The sequence below is a fragment of the Danio rerio genome, chromosome 1, assembly GCF_052040795.2.
Source record: "Danio rerio strain M-AB ecotype USA chromosome 1, GRCz13ab, whole genome shotgun sequence".
NCBI classification, from domain to species: Eukaryota; Metazoa; Chordata; class Actinopteri; order Cypriniformes; family Danionidae; genus Danio; species Danio rerio.
The window spans coordinates 43473259-43498930 of record NC_141021.1 but is presented as its reverse complement, the minus strand read 5'-3'; the positions used below and the strand labels follow the sequence as shown (position 1 = coordinate 43498930).

Sequence of the window (25672 nt, the reverse complement as noted above, 5' to 3'; positions counted from 1 at the left end):
GGAAATATTCTTTAGAGTTTTGGTCCATACTGACTGACATGATAAAATCTCACAGATGTGTGGCCTGTACACCTATGATGTGAATTTCCTATTACAGTACATCCCAAAGTTCACTGTGGAGGCAGAACTGTTGCCAATGGATATTGTCTTTTTTTCAAACCATTCTCTGTAAACACTAAATACAGGGTGTGTGTGAAGTTGCTAGTAGATCCTCAGTTTCTGAAACACTTTCTGAAATTCTGGTGCTTTGTTAGTTCATGTTGATTATTTATTAAGTTGCTGTCAGGTGACTGAATGATTAGATATTTGTGTTAACAAACAGCTACTCTACCAAATGTATGCAATAAAGTGGAAACTGTGTATTTACAGTATGTAAAAATGCTTTATGCCACATTTAAACAGCTGTCATTTTAACAGGTTTTGTCTCATTTGGCACATTCAAAATTGTAGAAAAAAATACAGAGGTGTCACAGCTGATACTACTGAGAATTTAATTGTGATGCTAAAAAATGCAAACCATAAATGATGGGATAAGTCATCTGGGTGTTTTAAAATAAATGCTACACTTCAAAGTTCACACAAAGGATGATTCTAAGATGATAAATGTATAGTTCTAAATAAAACCATAGCAGAATTCACATCACAACTATATTATAGCAATGAGACAGAGGAACAATATCACTAACATCGCATATGAATGCTAAAAACATTGACAGCCAGGAATTCGAGCATTTAAATCAGCATAGTGTGTGTGCTTATAATAAACAGAATGTTATTGGCTGCTGTGTGTATTATTGTGGACGATATTTATACATGGTTGTTGCTATTGTTGAACAGTCCTTTACTTTAACAGGTCTGTTTCATTCTCTTAAAATGTGGACAAGGTAAATAACCAGACTCGCTCAGATGTCTCGAGTATTAATAGCCAACCAGTGTGTTTATGAATTATGAAACCAAGCTCTAAGGGTGTTATGGTTATTTTTGTAAAGGACTGTCACCCCTATACTGCTCACCGTCTCCACAGTGACGCTGTGGGATTTGACAGAACTATATTTACCTAGATGAAAGACCTCCTAATTCTCTTTCCTCATTACGTCCTACAAAGAAAAACAGTCATAATCTGACTGTCTGTGTATGAATCATTAATGCATCTTGCTGTAAATAATGCCTTTGTTAACCCCAGTTTTCCTGTAATACTTGAAGCACTCTTTTCAGTAACACTTTGTCGTGCTTCTGCCAGCACTTATTATAGTTTGAAAGGTGTCGCAGGCATTTTAGATGGTATTGACATTTTTATGGAGGAGGTGTGAGCACTAAAAGCAGACTTTTTTGGCACACAGTCCTCTTCTTATTTTAATAAATTACACATTGTGCTTAATTTATACATTATTTTTGTGGTTGTTTTAAAGGACAACCACAAAGACTTTGGCATGTAAAAATTACATTGCAAAAACAGTTTTAAAACATCTTATTAGAAAATCATGAGCCTTTAAAGTATTAGTTCACAAAAAAATTGTTATTACCCACCCTCATCTTGTTCATATTCAATAATCTTCCAAACACAAATGAAGATATTTTAGATGAAATCAGAGAGCTCCCTCATCCTCCATACACAGCAACAATCTCAAATTCCAGAAACGAACCAAAACATCATTAAATCATTCTATGTGACTTCAGTGGCTCAAATGTAATCATAAAAAGCTCCAAGAACACCTTTTGCTCAAAAAAAACCCCCAATTTAAATGTGACTTTCTAACTATGGGTAATACATCCAACCCCGGCTCTTTCTGAAAATGTACCTTTGTATACATTACTGGAGACAACCAAATATGTCTCAGGAGCTATGTTTTTTATTTTTATTTATTTATTTATTTTTGCAGTTTTTGTTCTCGTGAATCCACCAGAGGCCACTTTAAACGTTTTTGGAGATCTCAAATTACTCTGAGTGCCATTCATGCCTGCTGTTCTTGCGTAAATACCCAAGAGATCGCTGTTGACTGACTGAATGACTGACTGACTGACTGACTGACTGATTGACTGACCCACCCTCCTCCTTCCTTAAACCCAACCAATTACATGAATTGACCCACCCACCCTCTTCTCTAAACCTAAACAAAAATTTTCTAAATCAATCCAAAAATAGAAAAGCTCTCGTCTGATTTTTACCACGTTTTCAGATTTTACCCCATTCTCACCATGTTATTTACTATTTAGTTTATTTTAAAAAATTATTATTTTTATTTTTTGGATTCTGTTTACCCGCTTTCTGGAACCATTCTTCACCGGACTCGAAGCCTGTCATTGTGGTCTATTCCTCTCTGTTTCTCAAGTCCCCCGATGTACATGGTGAGCTAACAGGACAAACTGGTAACAGTGGGAAAGGCGTCCATACAGAGGTAAGTGGTCAACTGGTAAGCGTGAAAAGGAACTAAGTCAAAAGGCCCTGTAGTTTTTATTTAAAAAATTAAATGCAACCATACGTACTTCTAGATACATAATTCGCAATCTCCAGAAATGTACAGTTTATAGGGCTAAGTTTTCAGAATAAGCCTATGTTGAATATGAATAAAGGGACTAAGCCGAAAAGACAATGAATGAATGAACAAACAAACGAAAGAACGAGCGAGCGAGCGAACGAACGAATGAACGAACAAACAAATGTGGCCATTATGGTGCATTCACACCGACAGTGGCGAGAGCGTTAAAGTTAAAGTAGCCAGAAGTCAATTATTTTCAGTAGGAGCCGGTGGCAAGGAGCGGCACAGCACGCCAATGTGGGCATCGAGGAAAGTTGAAATCAAGTCAACTTTATGCTACTGAGCTATGATGTGGTTCGACGGCAAACAATCGGAATGTTGAAGTCCACCGCTTGAAAAGAGTACAGAGAACACACTCCTATGAACTTTGGTTTGGAGCACAGTTGTTCCCAAGAGTTTGATCGCCGGATTTTCAATTATTTTCAATGTTTTCTTACAGGGACATGCATTAAAAAAAGTTACTGGCAAGTTGATGTGCATTAATATATATAATATATATATATATATATATATATATATATATATATATATATATATATATATATATATATATATATATATATATATATATTATTATTATTATTTTTTAAGTGGGATTCTCATGATAGCTGTAATGACAGTACAAAGCAGTATTGCAGCTTCAGAGTATTTCAGACATATGGACATATTAGATAAGTGAAGCAAAGCCAATCAATTAATTTGATAAATTGCGCAACATTTTCACGCAAGAATCATGTTTCTATGTGGAAACGTAACTGATTTGGTGATATACTGCAATGGCTTCTTTAAATACATATCAATTTATTTTGACACACGCTGGTGAAGCAGTAAAGGCCATCAGTGTGAACGCACAGTTAGAGTCAGCAGCACAATACGGAAGCATTGTATTGGCCTCAGTAAATGCACACCCTGACCTAGGCTGCACGGTTCTGGCTAAATTAAGAATCACAATTTTTTTTTTAAATCAAGATCATGATTCTCTTAAAATTCTGTAGATGTAAAATAAAGGTTAATTTGAGTAAGCTATTATTATTGTTAAACATATGGTAAAACATTAATAATATTAGACCTATGTGTAGGTCTTGGTTAAAATGTGTAATTTTTTAATATGTCCTGGTCATTAATGCACAGTAAGTGATGACATCACAATACAACTTTTCATAATTCTGAAGTTGAGTTGTTACTGTATGTTTGAGACAAAATCTTGTTATCTGACATTGACAACAATTTTTTTTCACTGATAAAATGAGACATTTGTCATTATCAGATTCCCTTTTGCATAATATATTGAGCATTATATAGGCTAGAGTAGCCCAGTTATACTGACCCAGTAAACATTTAGTTCCATGCACAACACTGTATTACCTATGAAAGAAAAAAAAAACATATCAAATGCTTGTCATAATCATAGCTTTAAAATGGGATATGATCATTTAAATGATGTGCACGGCTTTTGTTTCACTTTTACTAAGAAAAAAAAGACAGACAAATCATACTTCCTCCACGGCTCCCAAACGATCGCTCTGTGCAACAGCTTGAACATTATTTGAAACTTTATTATAAAGTAGATATCATTGGCACTTGCGCATCCTTATGGTAGTATACAAACATATGTGATTTCGCAGCCGCAAATACATCATTAAAGTAAGACAGAAATTACATTTTGGAGTGAATTATACCTTATAAATAAATAATATATAGATAAATAAATACAGTATTTAACACTACTTGCAGGTTTCCATGTTGCTGAGCAACGAATCTACAACGTGAAGACTTGTGTGACCTCCTTTATGCCTCTCTCCTGACCTTGAAAATATAATTAGTTGAATCGTAGAAATGTTGAATTAAAATAATGTGTAGGGTAGAATCGAGATTGTGATCTTTTTTTCGATTAATTATGCAGCTACCCTGACCTGACATGGAAGAAATAGAATTTGCAAGTTGTTTTTCTATTTTATTTTCTGCTCAACAGTGTTTTTGGTGCATTGTATGATTACAGTTGAACCACTGAAGTCACTTGTAATTTCTTGACAATGGTTTTGGTTCCTTTTCTGGACTTTCTTCACCATTGCTGTATAGGGAGGATGAGGGAGCTCTCAGATTTTATCTAAAATATCTCAATCTATGTTCTATAGATGAACGAAGAGCTCTTAATTGCTTTTTTCTCCCTGATCTCACATTGCCCTAATTCAAGAGCTAGGTGAGAGGGGAGGATGGGGGGTTAATTTCACTATACGAAAATGTATGTGACAAACAAAGGCCTGGTTTGATTTGATTTGATCTCATGGCATTGGAATGACATGAGAGTGAGTAATTAACAGATTTTTCTTTTTTTTTTTTGTATGAACTAATCCTGCACTTTGTGTTATTTGTACTTTGAGTTTCTCTTGGCTCTGTTGTCTTGATGTAGTAATTCATTCATTTTGAATCAGTGAAATGTGAATGTTCCTGTCTGCTCAGAGGAATGACTTGACAATCCCTCGTTTGTAATCCTGTGACCGCTATTGTGGTCGTTAATGAAATTAATCTTCTATTCAGCAGCTATGGACTATTAATTTCAATCTGAATTCCAAATGGTGCATTAGGCTGTTTGAATAAAACAAGCCTCGAGTTGTTAAGAAGCTATTTCTCTCCTGTCTGTCTCTGCAGGGGCCGGGGTTTTCTTTCTTGCGTGTGCAGATGGAGAACAGATCAGTTTTTTGGTGGATTGCATCGTTCGTGGCATTTCGCCAAGCAGAGGGCCGTTTGGACTGCGGCCAGTCCTGCCAGGTGAGTTCATATTTGTGGAGGTGTGTGATGTAAGAGCTCAGTTCAGAGATGTCGGAGTTGCTAATGCTAGCCTCATTAGCTTGATGTGTGTGAGCTGTCAGCTGTTTGTGCATGTCTGCATCTCAGCACCGTACATGATTGATATGCACTGTCAAGTTCACTCTTTCTCTTTATTTCGCGTAGGATCCTCATGTTCTGCTCCGAATTAATGCTCAGGTTTTATGTTTGAAGCCCCTAGAGACTCCAATTATATATATGCCTACATAATTGGAGTCTTTGGGACAGCAAATATTTCATTTCTGAGCAGAACATGAGCGAGAGAGAGAGAGAGAGCGAGATGGAGAAACTTGGCACCACATCTCAATCATAGATGATAACAATAATGCTAATAGTATTTTTTTTAGTCTTTTATTTTTCCTTTAAAGGGTACCTATTTTACCGCTTTTTCAAGATTTAAGATACGTTTTTTGTGTCTCCAGAATGTGTCTGTAAAGTTTCAACCCAAAACACCCATCAGATTATTTATTATACCTTTCAGAAGTTTGGGATTTTAAGCTCTGAGCATCTTGTAGGTGTTTTTGTGGCCTGTGGCTTTAATTCTATTTCTCCCCGTCCGCCATTCCGACAGGCATGTCAGAGTACGCCTCAATCTTAGCCTCGGCTCCGTCAGATAAACAGCACAGTGACAGACATGAAGAAAGCAGATTTCACGTAACGTTTGTGAGAAATGTATTTGTTGTAGAGTTAATTCAAGACTTTCGATGAGTCACACACAATGTCGTTACAAAGTATACGCAAACACAGACACACACACCCACAGAGTGTGCGCGTTTAACTTTGCACTGTTTTTGCATAGCAAACGTGACAGTATACATGGTAATACCCACTGCTGTATGGATATTCGTTTTGCTAATGTATAAAATAAACCTGATTTAAAGTCCACAAAGCTGGATTGAAGCATCTTCTTTTACTGATATGCGGCTGTGGTGATAAAGATGGTAAAATGCTGTGATTCTTTACAAACATGCACTGTTTTATAACTTGTAAAACTCATTATTGATCACATTTGATGAAAACTGATAATCACAGAGAGCTTAATCATCTTTTAATCCTGACTGCTTTGCGCACGTCCTGTTTTGTTGATATGATTATACGCGTTACTACAGAGACAAGTTAATACGTGGCGGTCAATCACTTCGGTGGATAGGAAAACTGCACTCCTACGTCAGGTTGCGGTGGGCCTTAAAATGGGAGGCATTAGAGATTATTTATTAGGGATTATTGGATCCTATTTTAACGTCCGTAAGGTGCCCTTTTAAGTTTGTTTTCTGGGTTCCTTTGTTCTTATCAAAAAACACTTTTTTGCATTAATCTGATTTATGACAGAAGGCATACTCTTCACAAAAATGTTAACTTAAAATAAACAAGTTAAAAATTTGCTGAACTGTAATGTTTCAGAATTCTATCTTTAAAAATACATTGCATTATTTAATGTTTCTCTTAGAACTCAAGGTACAGTTTTACATATCACTACAAAAATGAAGCATTAAAAGCAAGGTATTAAGTGTCTCATAAGATAATAATCTTGAGAGATAGGTGTCTTCTTTATTTAACAATTGAATGCTTTAAAAAGGTATTTTAAGTAGATATTTTGCTCTTATTCGAGTAAAAACCACAAAACATTCAAAAAAATTATTCATTTATTTTCCTTTGGCTTAGTCCCTTTATTACCAGGGGTCGCCACAGCAGAATGAACCGCTTACTTATCCAGCATGTGTTTTACACAGCAGATACCCTTCCAGCTGCAACCCATTACTGGGAAACACCCACACACTCTCTTATTTAATTCACCTGTAGCACATTTCTGTGGGGAAAACAGACACTTCTAGCAGTGAGACAACAATTTACGAAATCATGCTGCATTTTCTCACAACACAAACAATTTACGAAAACGGATTTTTTCAATGCAAACAATTTTACGAAAACACGCTGCATTTTCTCACAACGCAAACAATTTACAAAAATGCTGCATTTTCTCACTATGCAAACAATTTACGAAAACACGCTGCATTTTCTCACAACACAAACAATTTACGAAAACACATTTTCTCAATGCAAAAATTTTCCGAAAACACGCTGCATTTTCTCACAACACAATTTACGAAAACGCATTTTCTCAATGCAAACAATTTTACGAAAACACGCTGCATTTTCTGACAACGCAAACAATTTACGAAAATGCTGCATTTTCTCACTATGCAAACAATTTACGAAAACACATTTTCTCAATGTAAACAATTTTACGAGAACACGCTGCATTTTCTCACAACGCAAACAATTTACGAGAACCCGCTGCATTTTCTCACAACGCAAACAATTTATGAAAGCGCACTGCATTTTCTCACAAAGCAAAGAATTTAATAAAACACAGTATTTTCTCAATGCAAACAATTAATGAAATGTGCTGCATTTTTTCTATCCAATTTACAATTTACGAAATGTTTGTGTTGTGAGAAATTTTATTAATTGTTTGCATTGTGTGAAAAAACAGCAAATTTTTTAAAATGTGTTTGCATTGTGCGTATTTCCAGAAAGTGTGCTGTCAAACTGATGAAGATGTTTTCTCAATTTGCTGGCGTTTTTTGTAATTGCAAGTGTTATCTTAAATTGGAGCACATTAAGCTCTCTCGGCCACCGTAAGAAGGGCATCCGCTGCGTAAAAAACGTATGCCAGAACAGTTGGTGGTTCATTCCGCTGTGGCAAGCCCTGATATATAAGGGACTAAGACAAAGGAAAATAAATTAACGATTTAAAGAGGTAATTAAATCAAGCTAAAATTGGCAATTGATTACTTTGTTTATTTTGGATACTTATTTTATAAGTAATTTATTTTAAGCGGATTTACTTTTTATTCAAACTAGTGCAAAATGTAATATTAGTGAAATGGTTTGTGTCACCATTATGAGTGGTTAAAATTAAGTTCTTTTTTATTACTAGCAGATTTCTACATCTAGCAGTAGCAGGGTGCTGGAGTTCATTAGGTTTAATTAACTCTAATGAGTCTTTCTTTGTAATGGCGATCACTTTTTAAATTCATGCATTCAGTGGCTCCATCTCGACAGAGCATAATAATATTCATGTGGTACTTATCATTTTAATGGAACCTAACAAGACTTCCCGAATCCTGAATTATTGTCCTAAAAATCAATGCAAGATTCACATTTAGTTTATTGATCGATCCAAGATAGATTTAGCATGTAAGCATAATAGTATATTAAACCGTAATGAGTATGAGATATTATTTTATAGATCAAACTGCCACAATGACACACAGAGAATCGTTGCATTGAGCTGCTGAGCCAGTGATATTGAGATAAAACGATCAGGTCTGGCTGAAAGGTTGCACAGTGGCAAAAGCAGTGAGAATAGAAACCTGCAGAGAGCGGACACGCGGTCAGTAACATAAAAGTAGGATGTGTGGCCTGAAGGTGTTCATGTGAATCATAATCAAAGCTTGTAGGATAGTTCAAACCCCAAGATTGATCAATGGAACAGCAATGTTATGCAGAAGCTGCTCCGAGGCCTTTTTTTCTAATAAATGTAATGTTGCTTGGGGAAAAAAATGTGTACGCTAAATTACTACCCATTTACATAGACCCATTTACAGGGGTGATTTATGCTCTGAGTACGTATTTTTGATGGATGCTATTTATTTTCCTTCATTACATTGATATTGTAAGGAGGCTTGAATTATGATTTTCAAAATGTATGTATGTTTGTGCAGATGAGGGCAAAATTATTAGTCTTCCAGTGCAATATTTATTATTTATTTCTAAGTGTGTGTCTATATCTATCTATCTATCTATCTATCTATCTATCTATCTATCTATCTATCTATCTATCTATCTATCTGTCTGTCTGTCTGTCTGTCTGTCTGTCTGTCTGTCTGTCTGTCTGTCTGTCTGTCTGTCTGTCTGTCTGTCTGTCTGTCTGTCTGTCTGTCTGTCTGTCTGTCATTTATTTTATTGTAATATAAGGGCAATATGTGTAATTAGTACAACTATAATTGGGGTAGGCAACGCGGTGGTGCAGTGGGTAATGCTCTTGCCTCACAGCAATTGGGTGAGCTAAATTGTCCATAGTGTATGTGTGTGAATAAGTGTATGGGTGTTTCCCAGTGATGGGTTGCGGCTGGAAGGGCATTCGCTGCATAAAACATATGCCGGATAAGTTTGCGGTTCATTCCGCTATAGCGACATTAATAAAGGGACTGAGCCGAAAAGAAAATGAATGAGTTGGGATTGAGAATGGGCTATTGTTTAATCTCACTCAGGGCATTACATGAGTCAAGACCACTAGTTAATCGGTTAATCCCCGACAGCCTCAAAAACGCACACACAGACACCTGCTCTCTCTCTCACACACGCACACCTACACTCATGTCCGAGACGTTTGCCTTGTCTCTCTGTTATGTTTGAGTGTCTATAGAATGTAAATAATGGTAACATCTAATAGTTTCATTTTATCTCAATTTAGTTTATTTTCCACAGAATTGTTAGTTTTATGTTAGTATCTCACAATTTTTAGCTTGCAATTCTGAGGGAACTCAATATTTTAAGTAGGAATTTACAGAAATTAAAATTCTGGTCCAAAACAGGAAATTTTGGATGTGCATGGTCGAATACCAAAACCAAAAATTTTATAATAATTTTATTATTAAATATTATAAAGAGGTTTAGGAAACTTTTACATTTAATTTAATTACTTTTTGCAGATTCAAAAAAATTTAATCCAATTAAATAACCACTTTTATTGACAGTAACACAATAGAACATATACAGTGTTATTAAATGTAATAGAATAAATGTATCATTATCATTCATCAAAGTCATCAGTATGCTCTATAAACCATAGAATAGAGCTATCAGATTTATTCGAGACCATTTACTGTACATTAAGCTAAACCTTTTTCACAGTCAAAATTTTTGTGCACCCTTAATTGTTAGACAATGTCAGAACTGCATAAAATAAAGCCAGAATTGTGGAACTGCTAAAACACAATTGCAAGAAATAAAGTCATAATTCTGAGACCATATAATGTAAATACAGAATTTCAGATAAAAAAATATATAAACTCAAAACTGCAACATTTAAAGTTTGTTATTGTAACAGAAATTCTCAGACAAGGAAAAGAGTCCGAGGGAGAATCATGTTTCTGTGCCTTAAAAGATATTTTAATAAAGATATTTCTCTGTGGACCAACAACGAACATAATCATTTTGAGCATTTTTGATAATGGAAATTGCTTGCAATCATGGCAAAAAAAATTTTTCCAGTAATGCTTGGCCCTCAAATTCCACCATTGTCAGTGATTGCCTTCTGCAAGTCTAAATGCATAAATCAAAATCAGTTTACTTCAGTATTTATGACAACACAGTCACTGAATTCTCTGATTCATGCGATGTTACGTTACATTAAGTTCTCGTCTGTCTTCCATCATGCTAAGCTGTCAGGACAGTTGTTTTAGCTGTCATTAAATGTCATTAATTACATGCACTTGATGTATTTTAACCTTTGACATTCAATAAAGGTTGAGCATGAGTTCATAATGCCAGTGATAAATAAGATGTGCAGGGCACTAATTGCAAAATCAGCTTCTGTCAATCAGTCAATTTGTTTTTATATAGTCTGCAAAATAAAAAAAGCAGAAAAAAGTAGGAGAATGAAATCCTTTAAATAATGTGATTAATATTTGTATACAGCACTGTTTTTTTATCTGTGCAAACAAAAAAAAAAGTACATTCACTGGCCACTTTATTAGGTACACCTGTCCAACTGCTCGTTAACGCAAATTTCTAATCAGCCAATCACATGGCAGCAATTCAATGCATTTAGGCATGGAGACATGGTCATGGACACAGTCTGCTGCAGTTCAAACCGAGCATCAGAATGGGGAGGAAAGGGGATTGATGTGGCTTTGAACATGGCATGGTTGTTTTTTTTCACGCACAACAATTTCTAGAGTTTACAGAGAATGGTCTGAAAAAGAGAAAATATCTAGTGAGCGGCAGTTCTGTGGGCGCAATTGCCTTGTTGATGTCAGATGAGAATGGCCAGACTGGTTCCAGCTGAAAGAAAGGCAACAGTAACTCAAGTAACCACTCGTTACCACTGAGCTACGTAGAAGAGCATCTCTGCACACACAACACATCCAACCTTGAGGTGGATGGGCTACAGTAGCAGAAGACCACACCTGGTGCCACTCCTGTCAGCTAAAAACAAGAAACTAGGCTACAATTCGCACAGGCTCACCAAAATTGGACAATAGAAGATTGGAAAAACTGGTCTGATGAGACTCGATTTCTGCTGAGACATTCGGATGGTAGGGTCAGAATTTAGCATCAACAACATGAAATCATGGATCCATCCTGTCTTGTATCAACGGTTCAGGCTGGTGGTGAGGGTGTGATGATGTGGGGGATATTTTTGGCACACTTTGGGCCCATTAGTACCAACTGAGCATTGTGTAATCTTTCCAGTATCTTGTTGAATCTATGCCATGAAGGATTAAGGGCAGTTCTGAAGGCAAAAATGGTTCAACCCGGTACCAGTAAGGTGTACCTAATAAAGTGGCCGGTGAGTGTATGTTACTGAACATTTAATGATTTACACATACATATAATATGAAGTATTTTAACACAAAAGCTACACATTTTATTTATTTAAAGGGTTGCAGCATAAAAACAACATGCAGTTTGTTTTTGCTTGTGTGGTATTGATTTTTCAGTCTATTTGTTGCCACTGGCATTGCTTGAAAGCTTTTTGCGCTACTTTAGACCAGCTTGAAATTGACTTTCCATGCTAATTAGATGCCAAAAATATCTACAGTACAGCTAAACCGTGCAAAGTAGGAATGCCTCCATAACAACTTTTCTATCATACATTCTGTTCCAGTTTTCCAGAAGCTTTTATTTACTTGTTCTCCCCTGACTGACTTATTGTTTAATTTGAGCGTTTTGTGTTTGGTGTCCTGATTTATTCTATTGTGTGAGAGAATGATTACCAAACCTACTGGCAAATTCAAAAGGAGGTCTCAAAGCGTCTCGTGTGTGAGTCTGGATCCACATTATGCGAGAGATTATTGCTGTGAGGCTGTGTCTGTGATGTTCCAGTGGAAATTGATAAATGTGGCTAGTGGCTCCGGTAATTCTACCAGCAGAGACAGTGATACAGCAGTGATGGATCGTACATGACTTAATGCTCAGAGACAAATCAGTGCTGTCTGGTGCTTTCTGTGTGACCGTAAGGATTTATGTCGGCACTCGTGTGTACAGTATGAATGATGAACACTCACTGTATTGGTTTAATTCAAATGTAATGAAATTCTGTTTCCATAGACCCCAATGCTAACCCGTCGTCTATAGAAGACCGGATTAGCCAGGAGGCTAGTGAGCTGGAGAAAAGACTCAGCATGCTGTCCATTTGTAGTCACCACAGCAGTGCAGGTAATTCAAAAATCATTAACTAAATATACACCTAAAGCAATGTACTCATTTCAAACGGTGAAAATGCAGTTGTAAATGCAAATTCTGTTATAATTCTCTCTTCTTAATGTCATTTTTTTTTCATCCAAATGTTTTGAATAATCTTTACGTTGTTTATTTGCATTTAAAAACTGTTCTTAGTCTTTGTCAAGATCCCAATGGACTATACAAAGCACAATAAAAGGATTATAAAAGCCATCATATAAAGTCATTCAATCCTAGATGGAAATTGATGTCATTTTTTGTAATCCGCTTGTTAAGTGTGACGTCACGCGGAGCGGCTTCCGGGTCCAAATGCTCTATTCAACTGAATGGGGAGATTCATGAAATGGTAATAATAAACGTTTACAAAGCGATTTAATACTTTCTAAAGTCACGATCGCAATATATATGCCCATGCCTAATATCCGATGGCCAGAAAGTAATTCATTGTTTTATAAATTGTTAAAACTTTGGTATTTGTTATGCAGCAAGCCCAGAGATTGTTGTGTACACTATGAATTTATATAAAATTAACTTTAATGTGCAATATGAATAAAAAGTGATTTCTCCACTCAAGTGAATGGCGGCTTGGACCCGGAAACAGTATTACATGCGTCAAAGACACGTCACCACTTAACAAGCGGATTGAAATTAATGTTATGTATGTCAGTTTAAGGGATAATAATTTACAGTCAAATCCCAGAAATTTATTCTGAAGGAATTGATTTCTTTTTGTCAGCAGTAATAAAAAAACTGAATTTATACTGGGGATTTGTACAAGCAAGTTAAAAATCGACAGAAAGAGAGCACAGTAAAAAGAAAAGCATGAAAGCCTGGACACAATCATTAGACTTTCAAAAGTTTTTGTTCATAGGGCAGTAAAATACTCTGCAAAGACAATGCGCCCTATCATCATAGACCGGACGCAATAAGATGCAACACATGTTTGACGCGATTTGTTGCCAAGCGCAACCCTAATTTTCACGTTGTGAAATAGCCACGTTGTTTAAATATCAAAACCATTTGCGTCACTCATGGGCGTGTTGTTCTTTAAAGGAAGTGTGTTAAGGCTCATTGTTGGCGCGTTGCTATTTTGAAGAACTGAAATAGACCGTGTTATTGACCAACTGAAAGCAGGTCTAAAGTCCTGCGCAGAGATCGTTAATTATGCCTGTGCTGCTCCAAACGATTACACATTGCTTAATACACACAGGATGTACAGCAACACACATACATTTCTACCAAAAAAAAAAAAAAAAAAAAAACACTACCTCCATGCCTTCTTCACTTCAGGGTGCTTTTTTCAGTTTATTCATGACAGTTTGCATTTGTATAAAGTTATTATTATTTTTATGAGTATTATTTATTATACGCATGTTTTTATCTGCTTTAATTGAAACGTTTGTCTACCTGTCAGATTTTTAGACTTATACACCGCCGTATGGGATAATAGGACGTTGATGTACCTCCGTTTTTTGACCACACTTCATTATTATTGTTCATTTATTAATTTGGTGACTTAAGAAATAGTTTTGAAACAAATCTTTGGGCTTAACAAACAAAAGCTAAATATGTTGGCTAATAAATGTCTTCAGTGGAGTGAGTTTCCATTATTTCCGTACTCCACAAAAGTAAAGGTGTAAAGTAAAAGTAAAGAGGCCGAATGGAGGAGGCTGGTTCTTTATGTACGTGCAGATGATCTGTTTAACTGTTTTTTCGTTAGTGAAGCGTTCAGTTTTTCCACTTACATAATCCACCATGTAAATGGCAACTGTGCCATGGCACGACACAACTAACTTGTAAAGGGAATGTGAGATGAGACTTTGATTGGTTTAATGCACGTTATGCTCAAAACACCCACAACTCAGAATAAGCACAACCCTGTTAGACCATGTGCCAGGGTGCAGAGCGTATTTTTCCGTCTTTAAAAAAGTAAAAGTCGATTCAGACACAGACTTTATGCTTTTGCTTCATGCGCTTTAGACATTGTACCTATATTGTTAAAATACAGTGTTCAAACAGCAAGGACAATGTGTTTATTATATACATATAGCACTGTATCATTATAGATTACAAACTTAGTGCCTCATTTATACAACCATCTAAAAAATAAATAAAATATCAGAAAAACTACTGGAAGCACATTACCCAGTTTTTGTACCATTAAATTACATGACCAACCGTAGACAATATATCATTTTAGACTCCAAGTTGGATTGTAGACTAGTAAAAAAAAATCACCAGCAATGTGTTAACCCTTTGTGTGTGGCAAGAATTGCATGCATGTCTGCTTATGGTTTAAATAGCTTTGCACTACATCAGGCTGTCAAAAATTGGTATAGATTAGTGTATGCATAGTTTCTAGGGTAACACCAGTGCATGTACTATACACATTTCATAATTGAGGCTCAGATGTGATTTCTAGAACTTTATCTCACCATTTCAAAAATGTTTTTAAACAATTTTAAAACATTTTTTTTTTCGAATGAATGTCATGTCAGTATGTGCAAATATTTGTTATGAAATAAATATCCAAATAGATAAAAAAAAAAAAAATCCTAAAATGATCAAACATTTATATACAGATAAACTTTTAAAGAAATTATGTCCTTTACATACCAAAACCTTTAAGATCTGTTCACACTTATAAAAGTGCAGCCACTTCACATACAATAATTACAAAATGAAAGTGGAATGTTTAAAAAACTCACTTCAGAAGTAAAAGACTTTATAGTCATAAAAGTTTCTTAAAACCAACAATTCATTCATAAGAAAGCCTGAAAAATAATACAAAAGACATGAAACCAATAGTGTTGGTTCTCAGGTTCAAAAATACTTGAACATAGTATGCAACAATTAATCAAGCAGATTTCTACAAATAAATTAAATTAAATAGATGAAAATTTAATTATTTAAGTTTAGTTTGTTCTTCTCATCATATGTCTTTAATAGAGCCTCATAAAGATCTTCTAAAATTCTTCTTTTTGCCCCACCAATTACTAACTGAACATTGCTATAACTTGATTCATTATCAGTTACACATTTTAGAAATGCACAGACAGTACTGACAAAAGACTCCAAGCAGTGATTTGTTAACCTCTCTCTGTCATAACTCCTCAGCCTCCACCTTCAGTTATGGCGCCTCTTTGGCAGGAGATGATCGAAGTATCTCCAGCTCGTCCTCTGAGGCCAGCCATTCTGATAACAGCCTGGGCAGCCGCCTGGCGATCTGGCCGGAGCCAGTCAGACACCCCACCCCTGTCGAACCACCACCGCCACCACCATCATCATCATCATCTCATTTATTGGTTACAGGATGTAAAAGCACAGCCTGTTCAGTCAGTACGTCTAGTGACGAGCGCATATATGGAGTTATGATGGGTGGACTTCGCCCCCCGTCCAAACCCCCTCACCCTAGGGGCCTTCAGGAGGCGGGACGGCAGAGCTCCACAGACAGCGGCATCGCCACCGGAAGCCACTCCTCATATTCGGGAAGCTTCTCCTCCTACACTGGGAGCATGGATATTGGCCATGGAGAGACTGACGAGTTTGGATCCTTAATAAGCCTTCCTCAAAACCCCAATTCAGTCTCTATTATAAACACTCCAGTAAGGACAGTTCCCCAGATTCCTGAGGACAACCCATGTGTGTGTTCTCTCCGAGAGGCTGATCAAACACAGGCCAACGTATACACAAGTTCACCTCTGCAGCATTACGATGTCCCTCGCAGGTTCCTACAACACAATCAGGAGCAGTGTTCCACTGGTGTGGTTCAGGACAGAGGGTCTGAATGTGGAGCGGAGAGTGTCCCTGCTGACAACGTCATAAGACAGACTGTCCTGAGGAGATCGAACTCTTGTGGAGTAGACGCAGTGCCACCTGAAGGTCCCACCACAACACGCTTACAACCCATCATCTGTCCTGACTGTGGCGGACGAAAGGTCATTTCAAAATTGTTTTTATGTTGATTTATTGATATATTTATTTTTAGGGATGCACCAAAATAAAAATAAAAAAATAGGCAGAAACGAATAATAATAAACGAGAGGGTGCTCGCTGCAGAGCCATTTGAGGAGAGCTGAGCTCCAGCGAGGGGGAGCATGAGCTGTCGCTCCTCCTCCTGTAAGCTGTTTTAATGCGTACACCAACCCCACCCCTAACCCTACCCCCAGTGACATCACTCGTAGAAGAAGTGCAAAAAAGGTGGAGCTCAAGCTTAAGCCCCCCCTCTCTGGAGCTCAGCTCTCTTCAAATGGCTCTGCAGCGAGCACCACTTGGAATAAACGGCCAACTTATCCAGCACCGCGGATGCCCTTCCAGCCACAACCCATCTCTGGATAATATCCACACACACTCATCCACGACGGACAATTTAGCCTACCTAATTCACCTGTACCACATGTCTTTGGACTGTGGGGGAAAACCGGAGCACCCAGAGGAAACCCACACGAACGCAGGGAGAACATGCAAACTCCACAGAGAAACGCTAACTGACCCAGCTGAGGCTCGAACCATCGACCCAGCGACCTTCTTGCTGTGAGGCGACAGCACTACCTACTGCGCCTCTGCGTCGCCCCTTTGTAATCATTATTTTATTTAAAAATTAAGTACATTTTATAATAGTAAATTTTTTTTTGTATTTTAATAGTTTAAAGGGCCACAAAACCCGCCTGTCTTGGGTTGTTTTCACACATCCAGTTTGAAAAAAGGCAGGAAAGTGCGCGTGTCCAGCTCTGTTTAGGTGGGAGTGTCGGGGGAGGGAAAGAGGGAAGGTTTTGCCTAAAAATGGGAGTTTTGGTCATTTGGGCACGCGCTGATTTTCACAGAGGCAAAACAAACACACAGACGTAGGGGAGAAAGACAGTAACTGCGTTTACATGGACATCAGTGATCAAATTACTTACCAAATTATTAATTTGTAGACTGTAACTGCAGTTTGGCACTTTTACTGTCATTCTGGAACATTTCATGCATGCCCCCCCATCACAAATGAGATATTGGATGCGAAGATCTGCAGGAAGAGTGGGAATGAGAGAAAAAAAAAACTTCTGCATTTCTCGGTAACTTAGATGCACTCGGAAGGTAGCATCAGAAAGATGAGTGTGTATAGACTATTCTGTCACAAAATGCAGTGAAAATCCTACACAACAATAATAGTTTGATTAAGGTGTTTACATCTTTACACTCGGAGAGCCGCATTTACAGCGAATCTTTGTCCATGATATTGTAGTGATTTTAAAGTACTTGGTAAACTAACTTATTTACTAAATCGTTTTGACTAAGGTATGTCTTTAAAAACTGAAAGAGTACTGTTGACTATACGAACTAACTTTGCCATCTAAATAAACAAACAAAGATCACTGATCACACACTTGCCAAATCTGTAGACAGCACAATCAACACCAACTGGAGCTGCATCTTTTTTAAAAGGAGATGAATGGCAAATCTGGATTTCACCATTTCCAGATTTGAAAAGTATGGAATAAGATCAGTCATAAATATTTTGTGCGTATATAAAATTCACGCATCTGTAATCAAAAAATCCTAAAGGAAAACAGAACATACTCGTAATTTTACGAGGGTACAATTCCAAAATCTGCGATTCTCAGATACGACATTTTCTTTGTCTGTTTGTATATAACTTATAAATTTACGATGGGTGTACTTTACAAACACGAAATACAGTTTCACCACGGACATGAAGCCCTGATTACGAGTATGAATCAAAATCAGTCAAAATTACATCACAGCTGTAACAGGCATTAATAAACAAGCGAGTCATCGATCACAACAGTGTGCTTGCTGGGCACTCAAGCTCCCACACACAGTCTCAGGTAAGATGTTTGTTATTCCCTCTTTGAGGAATGTCCGTCAAGACCTTTAATAAAGGTTGAGACTCAATGAGGTCCATTTTCGCTGTGTTTCTTGGACTTTACAGAATCAAAATTAAGAACGGGCCGAGGATAACAAGCTAGCATAATGTAAGTAACGTCACAGGCAGCGAGCGCAGAATATCTCAGTGACTCACTTAGCGCTTCCATACTATGGAATAAAATCACTGTCATAAACATTTTGTTATGTAAATAAAATTATCGCAAAATTCAACAAATTTCTGTCATGTGCACTGTAGTTCACACTCGAGTCCAGCTGCCCTCTCATAGCAGGAAATGAAAACAAAACCTCATTTACAATAGAGCGCGCTAATTGGTCTTTCTAATGAATTAATGCTGCACATTCAAAGACATCCACTCTCCACGCTGGATTACACGCAAGGATCTAATCGCCATGACGCAACTTCAAAAAAGAACGAATTTGCACAAAATAACGCAAAAACAACCAGTTTTCACTTTTTTTTGTGAAATATGTGTCCTAATAGTGTTTAAAGCAGCGTGGGACACATAAATGACTGTCAACATCTCAAAAAATTTGTAAAATTATAATAAAACTAAAAACAAGCCAATAAAATAACCTCATTTCATAGAACAAAAAACTTAATTCTGAGGGAATGAGTCAGAGGTGTCAGTTTACCAGCACAAGTGCGCTATTGTACACAGCCAGAACTAGCATATTATTTAAGGCAGTGTTTCTCAACCATGTTCTCAAATGGTACACTATGCACTATGTACTTATGCACTTACACATTCAACAGCATAATATTTGAGTGTAGTGTCATCCCAAATTAAACAGTATTTTTTAGTTAGTGGATATTCAAACTACAGTACAGCCGTATTCACCATCCGAAGGCACTATAATCACTCTCATAGGAGAATTTTGCTTTCACAATCTAAAATAAATAAAGTAATCCAACATTAGTGCCCGAAAGCTTCGCTCCTTCCGCTACATGACCAACATTGAGTGCGTGAAGTGCCCATTTTTCCACACATTTCACCGGATGAATGAGTGCATCATCCAGAGTACTCAATTGTTTTAGAGTTTTCAGTGTGAACTCACTACTTACTGTACACTGTTTATACTACAAAATGGCGTAGAGTAGTGCATAGGTACCTCATGTCATGTCTCCTTTATGATCATCAGCTCATTAGATTGAAAGACCTGTAATAGGCATGACAGACAAAGGAGACATCCAAAACATGCAGTGTTGGTGTCCCGCTTGTACCGTGGTTGAGAAACACTGATTTAGGGCATGTTTTCATTGTTGTTCTTAGGGCTGGGTGATTTGGCCTAAAATCAAAATCATTAATAATTGAACATTTTAATTCGATTACGATCAATGAACGATTATTTTAATTCTTTATTTTTGCCCTCACAGTTCACTGACAGGATTTGTACAGTAAATGTGCTCACATATTACAAGTTTGAGATTTTCTGAATAAAGGGTGCATTAGTTGATTTTAAAATAATTAAAGGAAACACACAATGTCTACAATCTATGATTATTCATTGAACATCAACGTTGAACAACCGAAATTAAAACACAGATTGAATAAAACCAACAGTCTCTTTTTTCTTATAAAAAAGTAAAAACAAATAGCTTGCTCTTTTGGAAACAAAATATATTTTTTTCTGTGCTTTCAAAAGTAGAAAATAAGCCGTATCTCTTCCAAATAAAACAACTCTTGCATATCCTGTACATATTATTTTAAACGCTGCATTACTTGCATCATCTGTCAGCAAATATTTTCATATAAATAATAATTTTATTGTAATATAAAATATTTCTCAAGGCAACTCTGTCGCAGCTTCCAATCATCGCGAATGTAGTGCAAACGTGCAACTTGTAGTTCCGTTATTTTATGAGGTGCGCGAGTATGCGACAGAGCGAAGGCTGCGCCGGACCATACCTGTGCGTTCAACGTATAAGTATAAATCAGCCTTAGCAGAGAAGGATCACGTGACTCCAACATGTGGTAGGGAAAGTAATTGAAAAATCTGACCTGGAAAAAATACTTTGATTATAGGTTCTGAATATCGATTTCGTTTTGCTTTTCGATTAATCACCCAGCCCTAGTTGTTCTGTTGTTGTCTCATTTTTAAAATGCTCTAACAGTTGCAAATTCACTCGTTTTTAGAAGAGCTCTGCATTTGCAGTGCTTTGGTGGACATGCGCACCCTAATGTCCTGTCCACACATTATTCATTTTTTGAGCTGACTTTGCTTTTCTGGTGAGCGTACGCTATTCATGCATAGATAAGTATATTGTACACTCTGCCGTTCTTGCGATTTGGTCAGTGCAGCAACAAACCTCCTTTGTGGAGTGCAAGCCATTGAAATGAATGGGTTTCGTTGTGCAAAATTTTTCACGTCCAGTCTGACAGCTTTTTCACATCCATGCACTGACGGCTAGAGGGAGTGAAAGCAGCGTGCTGAACGCTACCAAGTAATGTGGCGAAAAATGCCATTTTATTTGCCTTTTTATTTTCAGCTTTTTTTTCTCGGCTGAAAGCGAAAGTGCCTTGTTCAGCCAATAATGTTTTTTTTTTTTTTTTTTTTTTTTTTTTAAATCAGCGCATCCCATTTTATTTGTTTTTCTGTAACTGGTGCTTTGTGTTACCAAGCTGAATAGTTTGATACTCTACATACAGTGCCTATAATAAATCATCATACCCATTGACAATCTATACCTTTATTCACATTACACCCTGCTTTCAAAAGACCTTCAGGATAAAGTTGTAGGAAGGCACAGGTTAAGAGAAGAGTACAAAAACTTTTCAAAGGATGGAACAGTTATTTGTAATGCAGTTTCAGGCTGTATGATAAATAAAGTAATCATTTTAAAGGATTATGATGGTTTTCTATAAGCACTGTATGTTAAAGGCTTAGTATGTAAACTGTCAATGTAAATTGAGGTTTAATATATATTAATTAGATTATAAACCTTACCATTTCGTTGGTGTGCAGTGAGTGCACTGTTCTGTGCTTCTGAATGGCTGTGTTTAAATTTCTGTTGTTTCGTCTGGTGCAAACAGCCAGATTGTTCATCTCCTCTTCTTCAAGATTGTTTATCTTCTGCTAATTTCCTCACGTAGCGTGTTGTTAGGACACAGGGTTACTATGTAACCTGCTCACCTAATGTTTACACTCGTAATAGTTATATGATTTGCTAATCAATAACCACCTCATGTGGAACTCTGAATCTGCGCCTCATTTCGCCTCATTGCTACTGTCCACCAGAGGTTGCATTTCGGTCACGGACGCATGCTTTGAGAGACTTCATGACTGAATGAAACTCGTAGTGCTGAAATAAAATTGGCTAAAGTGGTAGTGGGCGGGTTAAAAGAACTAAAACAAAGACCGCATTCTGGCACGTAACACACATTTTCAAAGCGGAATATCTGACTTCAGCATTGTCTTTCAGATCAACCAGAATGTTCACATGTTTCTTAAATATCTGCAAACATATTATGTTATTTTTTTGCTTTAGAATGGTCAAAAACTTACATACAGCTCCTTTGCTTATCCGGGGCTGGGTTGCGGGGGCAGCAGTCTTAGGAGAGAACTCCAGACTTCCCTCTCCCCAGACACTTCCTTCAGCTCTTCTGGGGGATCCTGAGGCGTTTCCAGGCCAGCCGAGAGGCATAGTCCCTCCAGCGTGTCCTTGGTCCTTCTCTCAGTGGGACTTGCCTGGAACGTTCCCAGAGGACCCTCACAATACGTTTGGGCCTCCTAGGTCTGTCCAGCTTTCCCCCCTGCCATTAAATCCAACTCACCAGCAGGTGAGTGATCAGTTGACAGCTCTGCCCCACTCTTTATCCGAGTGTCCAAGACATACGGTCGGAGATCAGATGATACAACCACAAAGTCTATCATTAACCTCCACCATGGGGTGTCCTGGTGCCATGCACACTGATGGACACCCTTATGCTCAAGTCCAAGTCCAATAACAGAACACCTCTCGGATTCAGATCAGAGAGGCCGTTCCTCCCAATCACGCCTCTCCAGGTATCACTTTCCTTACCCACGTGGGCATTGAAGTAGAACAATGTAGTCCTCAGTCTGAGCACCTTTCAGCAGCCCTCCCAAGGACTCCAAGGAGGGTGGGTATTCTGCACTGGTTTTTGGCCTGTAGGCACAAACCACAGTGAGAGACCTATCCCAGACCCGAAGGCGCAAAGAGGCAACCCTCTCTTACACCGGGGAAAACTCCAACACATGGTGGCTAAGTTGGGGAGATCTAAGCAAGCCCACACCAACCAGCCACCTCTCACCTTGGGCAACTCCAGAGTAGAACAAAGTCCAGCCTTTCACAAGAAGTAGAGTTCCAGAGCCCCAGCTGTGCATGGAGGTGAGCCCAACTATCTCTATTCGATACAGTTCTACCTCCCAAACAAGCTCAAGCTCCTTCCCTTCTAGTTAGGTTACATTCCATGTCCCAAGAGCCAGTTTCTGTGCCCGACGATCGGGTTGTCTTGGTCCTAACCTTCGACCACCACCCGTTCCACAATGCACTGTAGTAATTGTTCTACAATTCAGATGTAGTCCGATTCCAGAATAAATGATTCAGAATGAATAATAAAAATCATTCAAAATTAGATCACACTTATAGAATATAGACTAAAATAGCAGTTAGATAAACTCTATATCCCCTCCCCCACCATTCTGATTTCATAGAGGTCAAACATTTAAAGCAGTAGATGACCAGACTGCAGCACACACTTAAACAGAATAATATCGTGCGCTTGAGTGGGTGCTAATATAGTCATGGTTATAATTAAATATCCTCCTCTGCTTATACTTACAAACAAAGCTTTTTTTTTGAGTCGAATTGCATATTTTTTCTGAAAGCAGACAAACTGTTCTTTGGGTTTGGTCTAGAAGTATCCCAGAAAAATCAAAATTCAGCAACAGATCGGTGTGGTGCAGATTGAGCATCAGTTTTCCAGCATGCACTCCTCTAATCACAGAATCCGGCGTTCCAGCACAAATCCGAGGACTGTTCCAGTGGTCTGTGTCTCTGGATCATGCTCAGCCTTCAGCGTGATGCATCAGCAGGGAACCACAACCTGTTTGTGGACTGAATTTAAATGCATTTGTCATCTCACCACATGCTTCAGGTTGATCTGAGAACACAGTAATATGCTTTAATAAAAACAGTCTGCTTTGACCAAACACTAAACAAACAAAAAAAACAAAACAAATCCAAGCGTTTTCCTACTCTGGGCAATCAATATTTCACATTGAAAAACATTCCACTCTCAGCGCTGTGGCTCGCAGCGTTCAATACCTTTGTACAATAGTGATACAATTTCAGCTGCTTATTGAGGCCACAAACATGTCTTCGGGTTTTGAAACGAGTTTTAAGTGCAGGCAGTCAATACCAGTTGTAACGTTTCCTTTAAAGATATAAATAACGCATCAGTTTGAGATTAGATTTTTGCATGTTGTAATACTGCCGTGATTTTGTAAACTTTTAGTAATATTCAGCAGCCCAAGACGCAGGAATGACTGGCACAGTTGATTAAAAGGAATAAAAAGTGCATTAAGCCATTTCTGAATCACTTTTGTTTCTCGTACTGCAGGTGGAAGAGAAAAGCAGTTCTGAGCAGCAGAAGACTGATGGTGAGCATCATGTTATCTGCTTTTCAACTGATCAGAATAAAAGCCTTGGAATAACAAACATGAAGCGACACACTGCCACTTTTACTCGCAAAGGCTATTTATTCAGACTATTTTGTTTCAGAATTTACACAAGGTTTCAAATTTACTTTTAAAAAATCTTGAAAACGTTTTTTTTTTTTTTGACAGATGAAAGATGCTAATTTCAATCAGGCAACTGCATTTTTTATAAAGTGAAAAACAAACAAATAGAATTTATTTATATTTATTTCTACTTTTTGTTATAACTATGTATTTCATGCATTTGGAATATTTATATTAAATATTTTAATAATAATAATAATATATTGGTTAATTTTATGGAAAGCATACACTCTTAAGAAATCAATTTATTTATAGTATCTCTTATTAATAATATTATACTTTTAAAAATACTATGTCTTATATGGGTACATATTTCTGTTTACTAAAAAGTTTAAAACTACATTTTGGAAACGCTGTTTTTTTCCCTATTTCGGTAAGCTTTATTTGTTATTATGCTGTTGTTTATTTGTATGTTTTTTATATTGTACTCTAACTGGCCACTTTATTAGGTACTGTCAAACTGCTTGTTAACACAAATTTCGAATTTGCCAATCACATGGCAGCAGCTTATTGCCTTTTGGCATGTAGACATGATCAAGACGATCTGCTGCAGTTGCAACAGAGCATCAGAATGAGAAAGAAAGGTAATTTTAGTGACTTTGAACGTGGCATGGTTTTTGGTGCCAGACAGGCTGGTCTGAGTATTTCAGAAACTACTGATCTACTGGGATTTTCATGTACAACCATCTGTAGGTTTTACAGAGAAAGTTCTGAAAAAGAGAAAATATCCAGTGAGCGGCAGTTCTGTGGGCACAAATGCCTTGTTGATGCCAGAGGTCAGTGGAGAATGGCTAGACTGGTTTCAGCTAAAAGAAAAGCAACAGTAGCTCAAATAACCACTCGTTATAAGAAGTATGCAGAAGAGCATCTCTGAATGCACAACACATCCAACCTTGAGGCAGATGGGCTACAGCAGCAGAAGACTACACTGAGTGTCACTCCCGTCAGCTATAAGAACAGGAAATTGAGGCTACAATTCACACAGGCTCACCAAAATTGGACAATAAAAGATTGCAAAAACTGGTCTGATCTGATGAGATTCGTTTGCTTGGGTCGGAATTTGGGGCCAACAAAATGAAAGCATGGATCCATCCTTTAATTCAATTCAACCAAATAAACTTTTGGAAAAGCTGTTAAATATGCAAGTGAACCCTTTTGTTATTAAATGGTTTTATTCTTTT

The 25672-nt window shown here is 37.4% G+C and overlaps 1 protein-coding gene and 1 long non-coding RNA gene across 4 annotated transcripts in view; one reads left to right on the top strand and one right to left on the bottom strand.

Annotated features, from left to right (window-relative positions):
- Nucleotides 1-25672, top strand: part of dok7b (docking protein 7b) — a 53160-nt gene that overhangs the window by 20993 nt on the left and 6495 nt on the right. For 2 of the 3 annotated variants that reach the window (XM_087237431.1, XM_087237430.1), the window contains exons 5-8: nucleotides 5187-5306; nucleotides 12705-12812; nucleotides 15954-16774; nucleotides 24311-24350. In XM_087237431.1, coding sequence (XP_087093557.1) covers nucleotides 5187-5306; nucleotides 12705-12812; nucleotides 15954-16774; nucleotides 24311-24350 — 1089 coding nt within the window. Of the gene's footprint in view, nucleotides 1-5186; nucleotides 5307-12704; nucleotides 12813-15953; nucleotides 16789-20802; nucleotides 20813-24310; nucleotides 24351-25672 lie in introns of all 3 variants that reach the window. The other variant, XM_087237432.1, reaches the window with a different exon arrangement.
- Nucleotides 16479-23904, bottom strand: LOC147846955 (uncharacterized). The gene is made up of 3 exons (XR_015476805.1): nucleotides 18411-23904; nucleotides 17015-18097; nucleotides 16479-16889 (listed from the first exon to the last, which is right to left on the bottom strand). It is a non-coding gene; the product is annotated as an uncharacterized LOC147846955 (long non-coding RNA).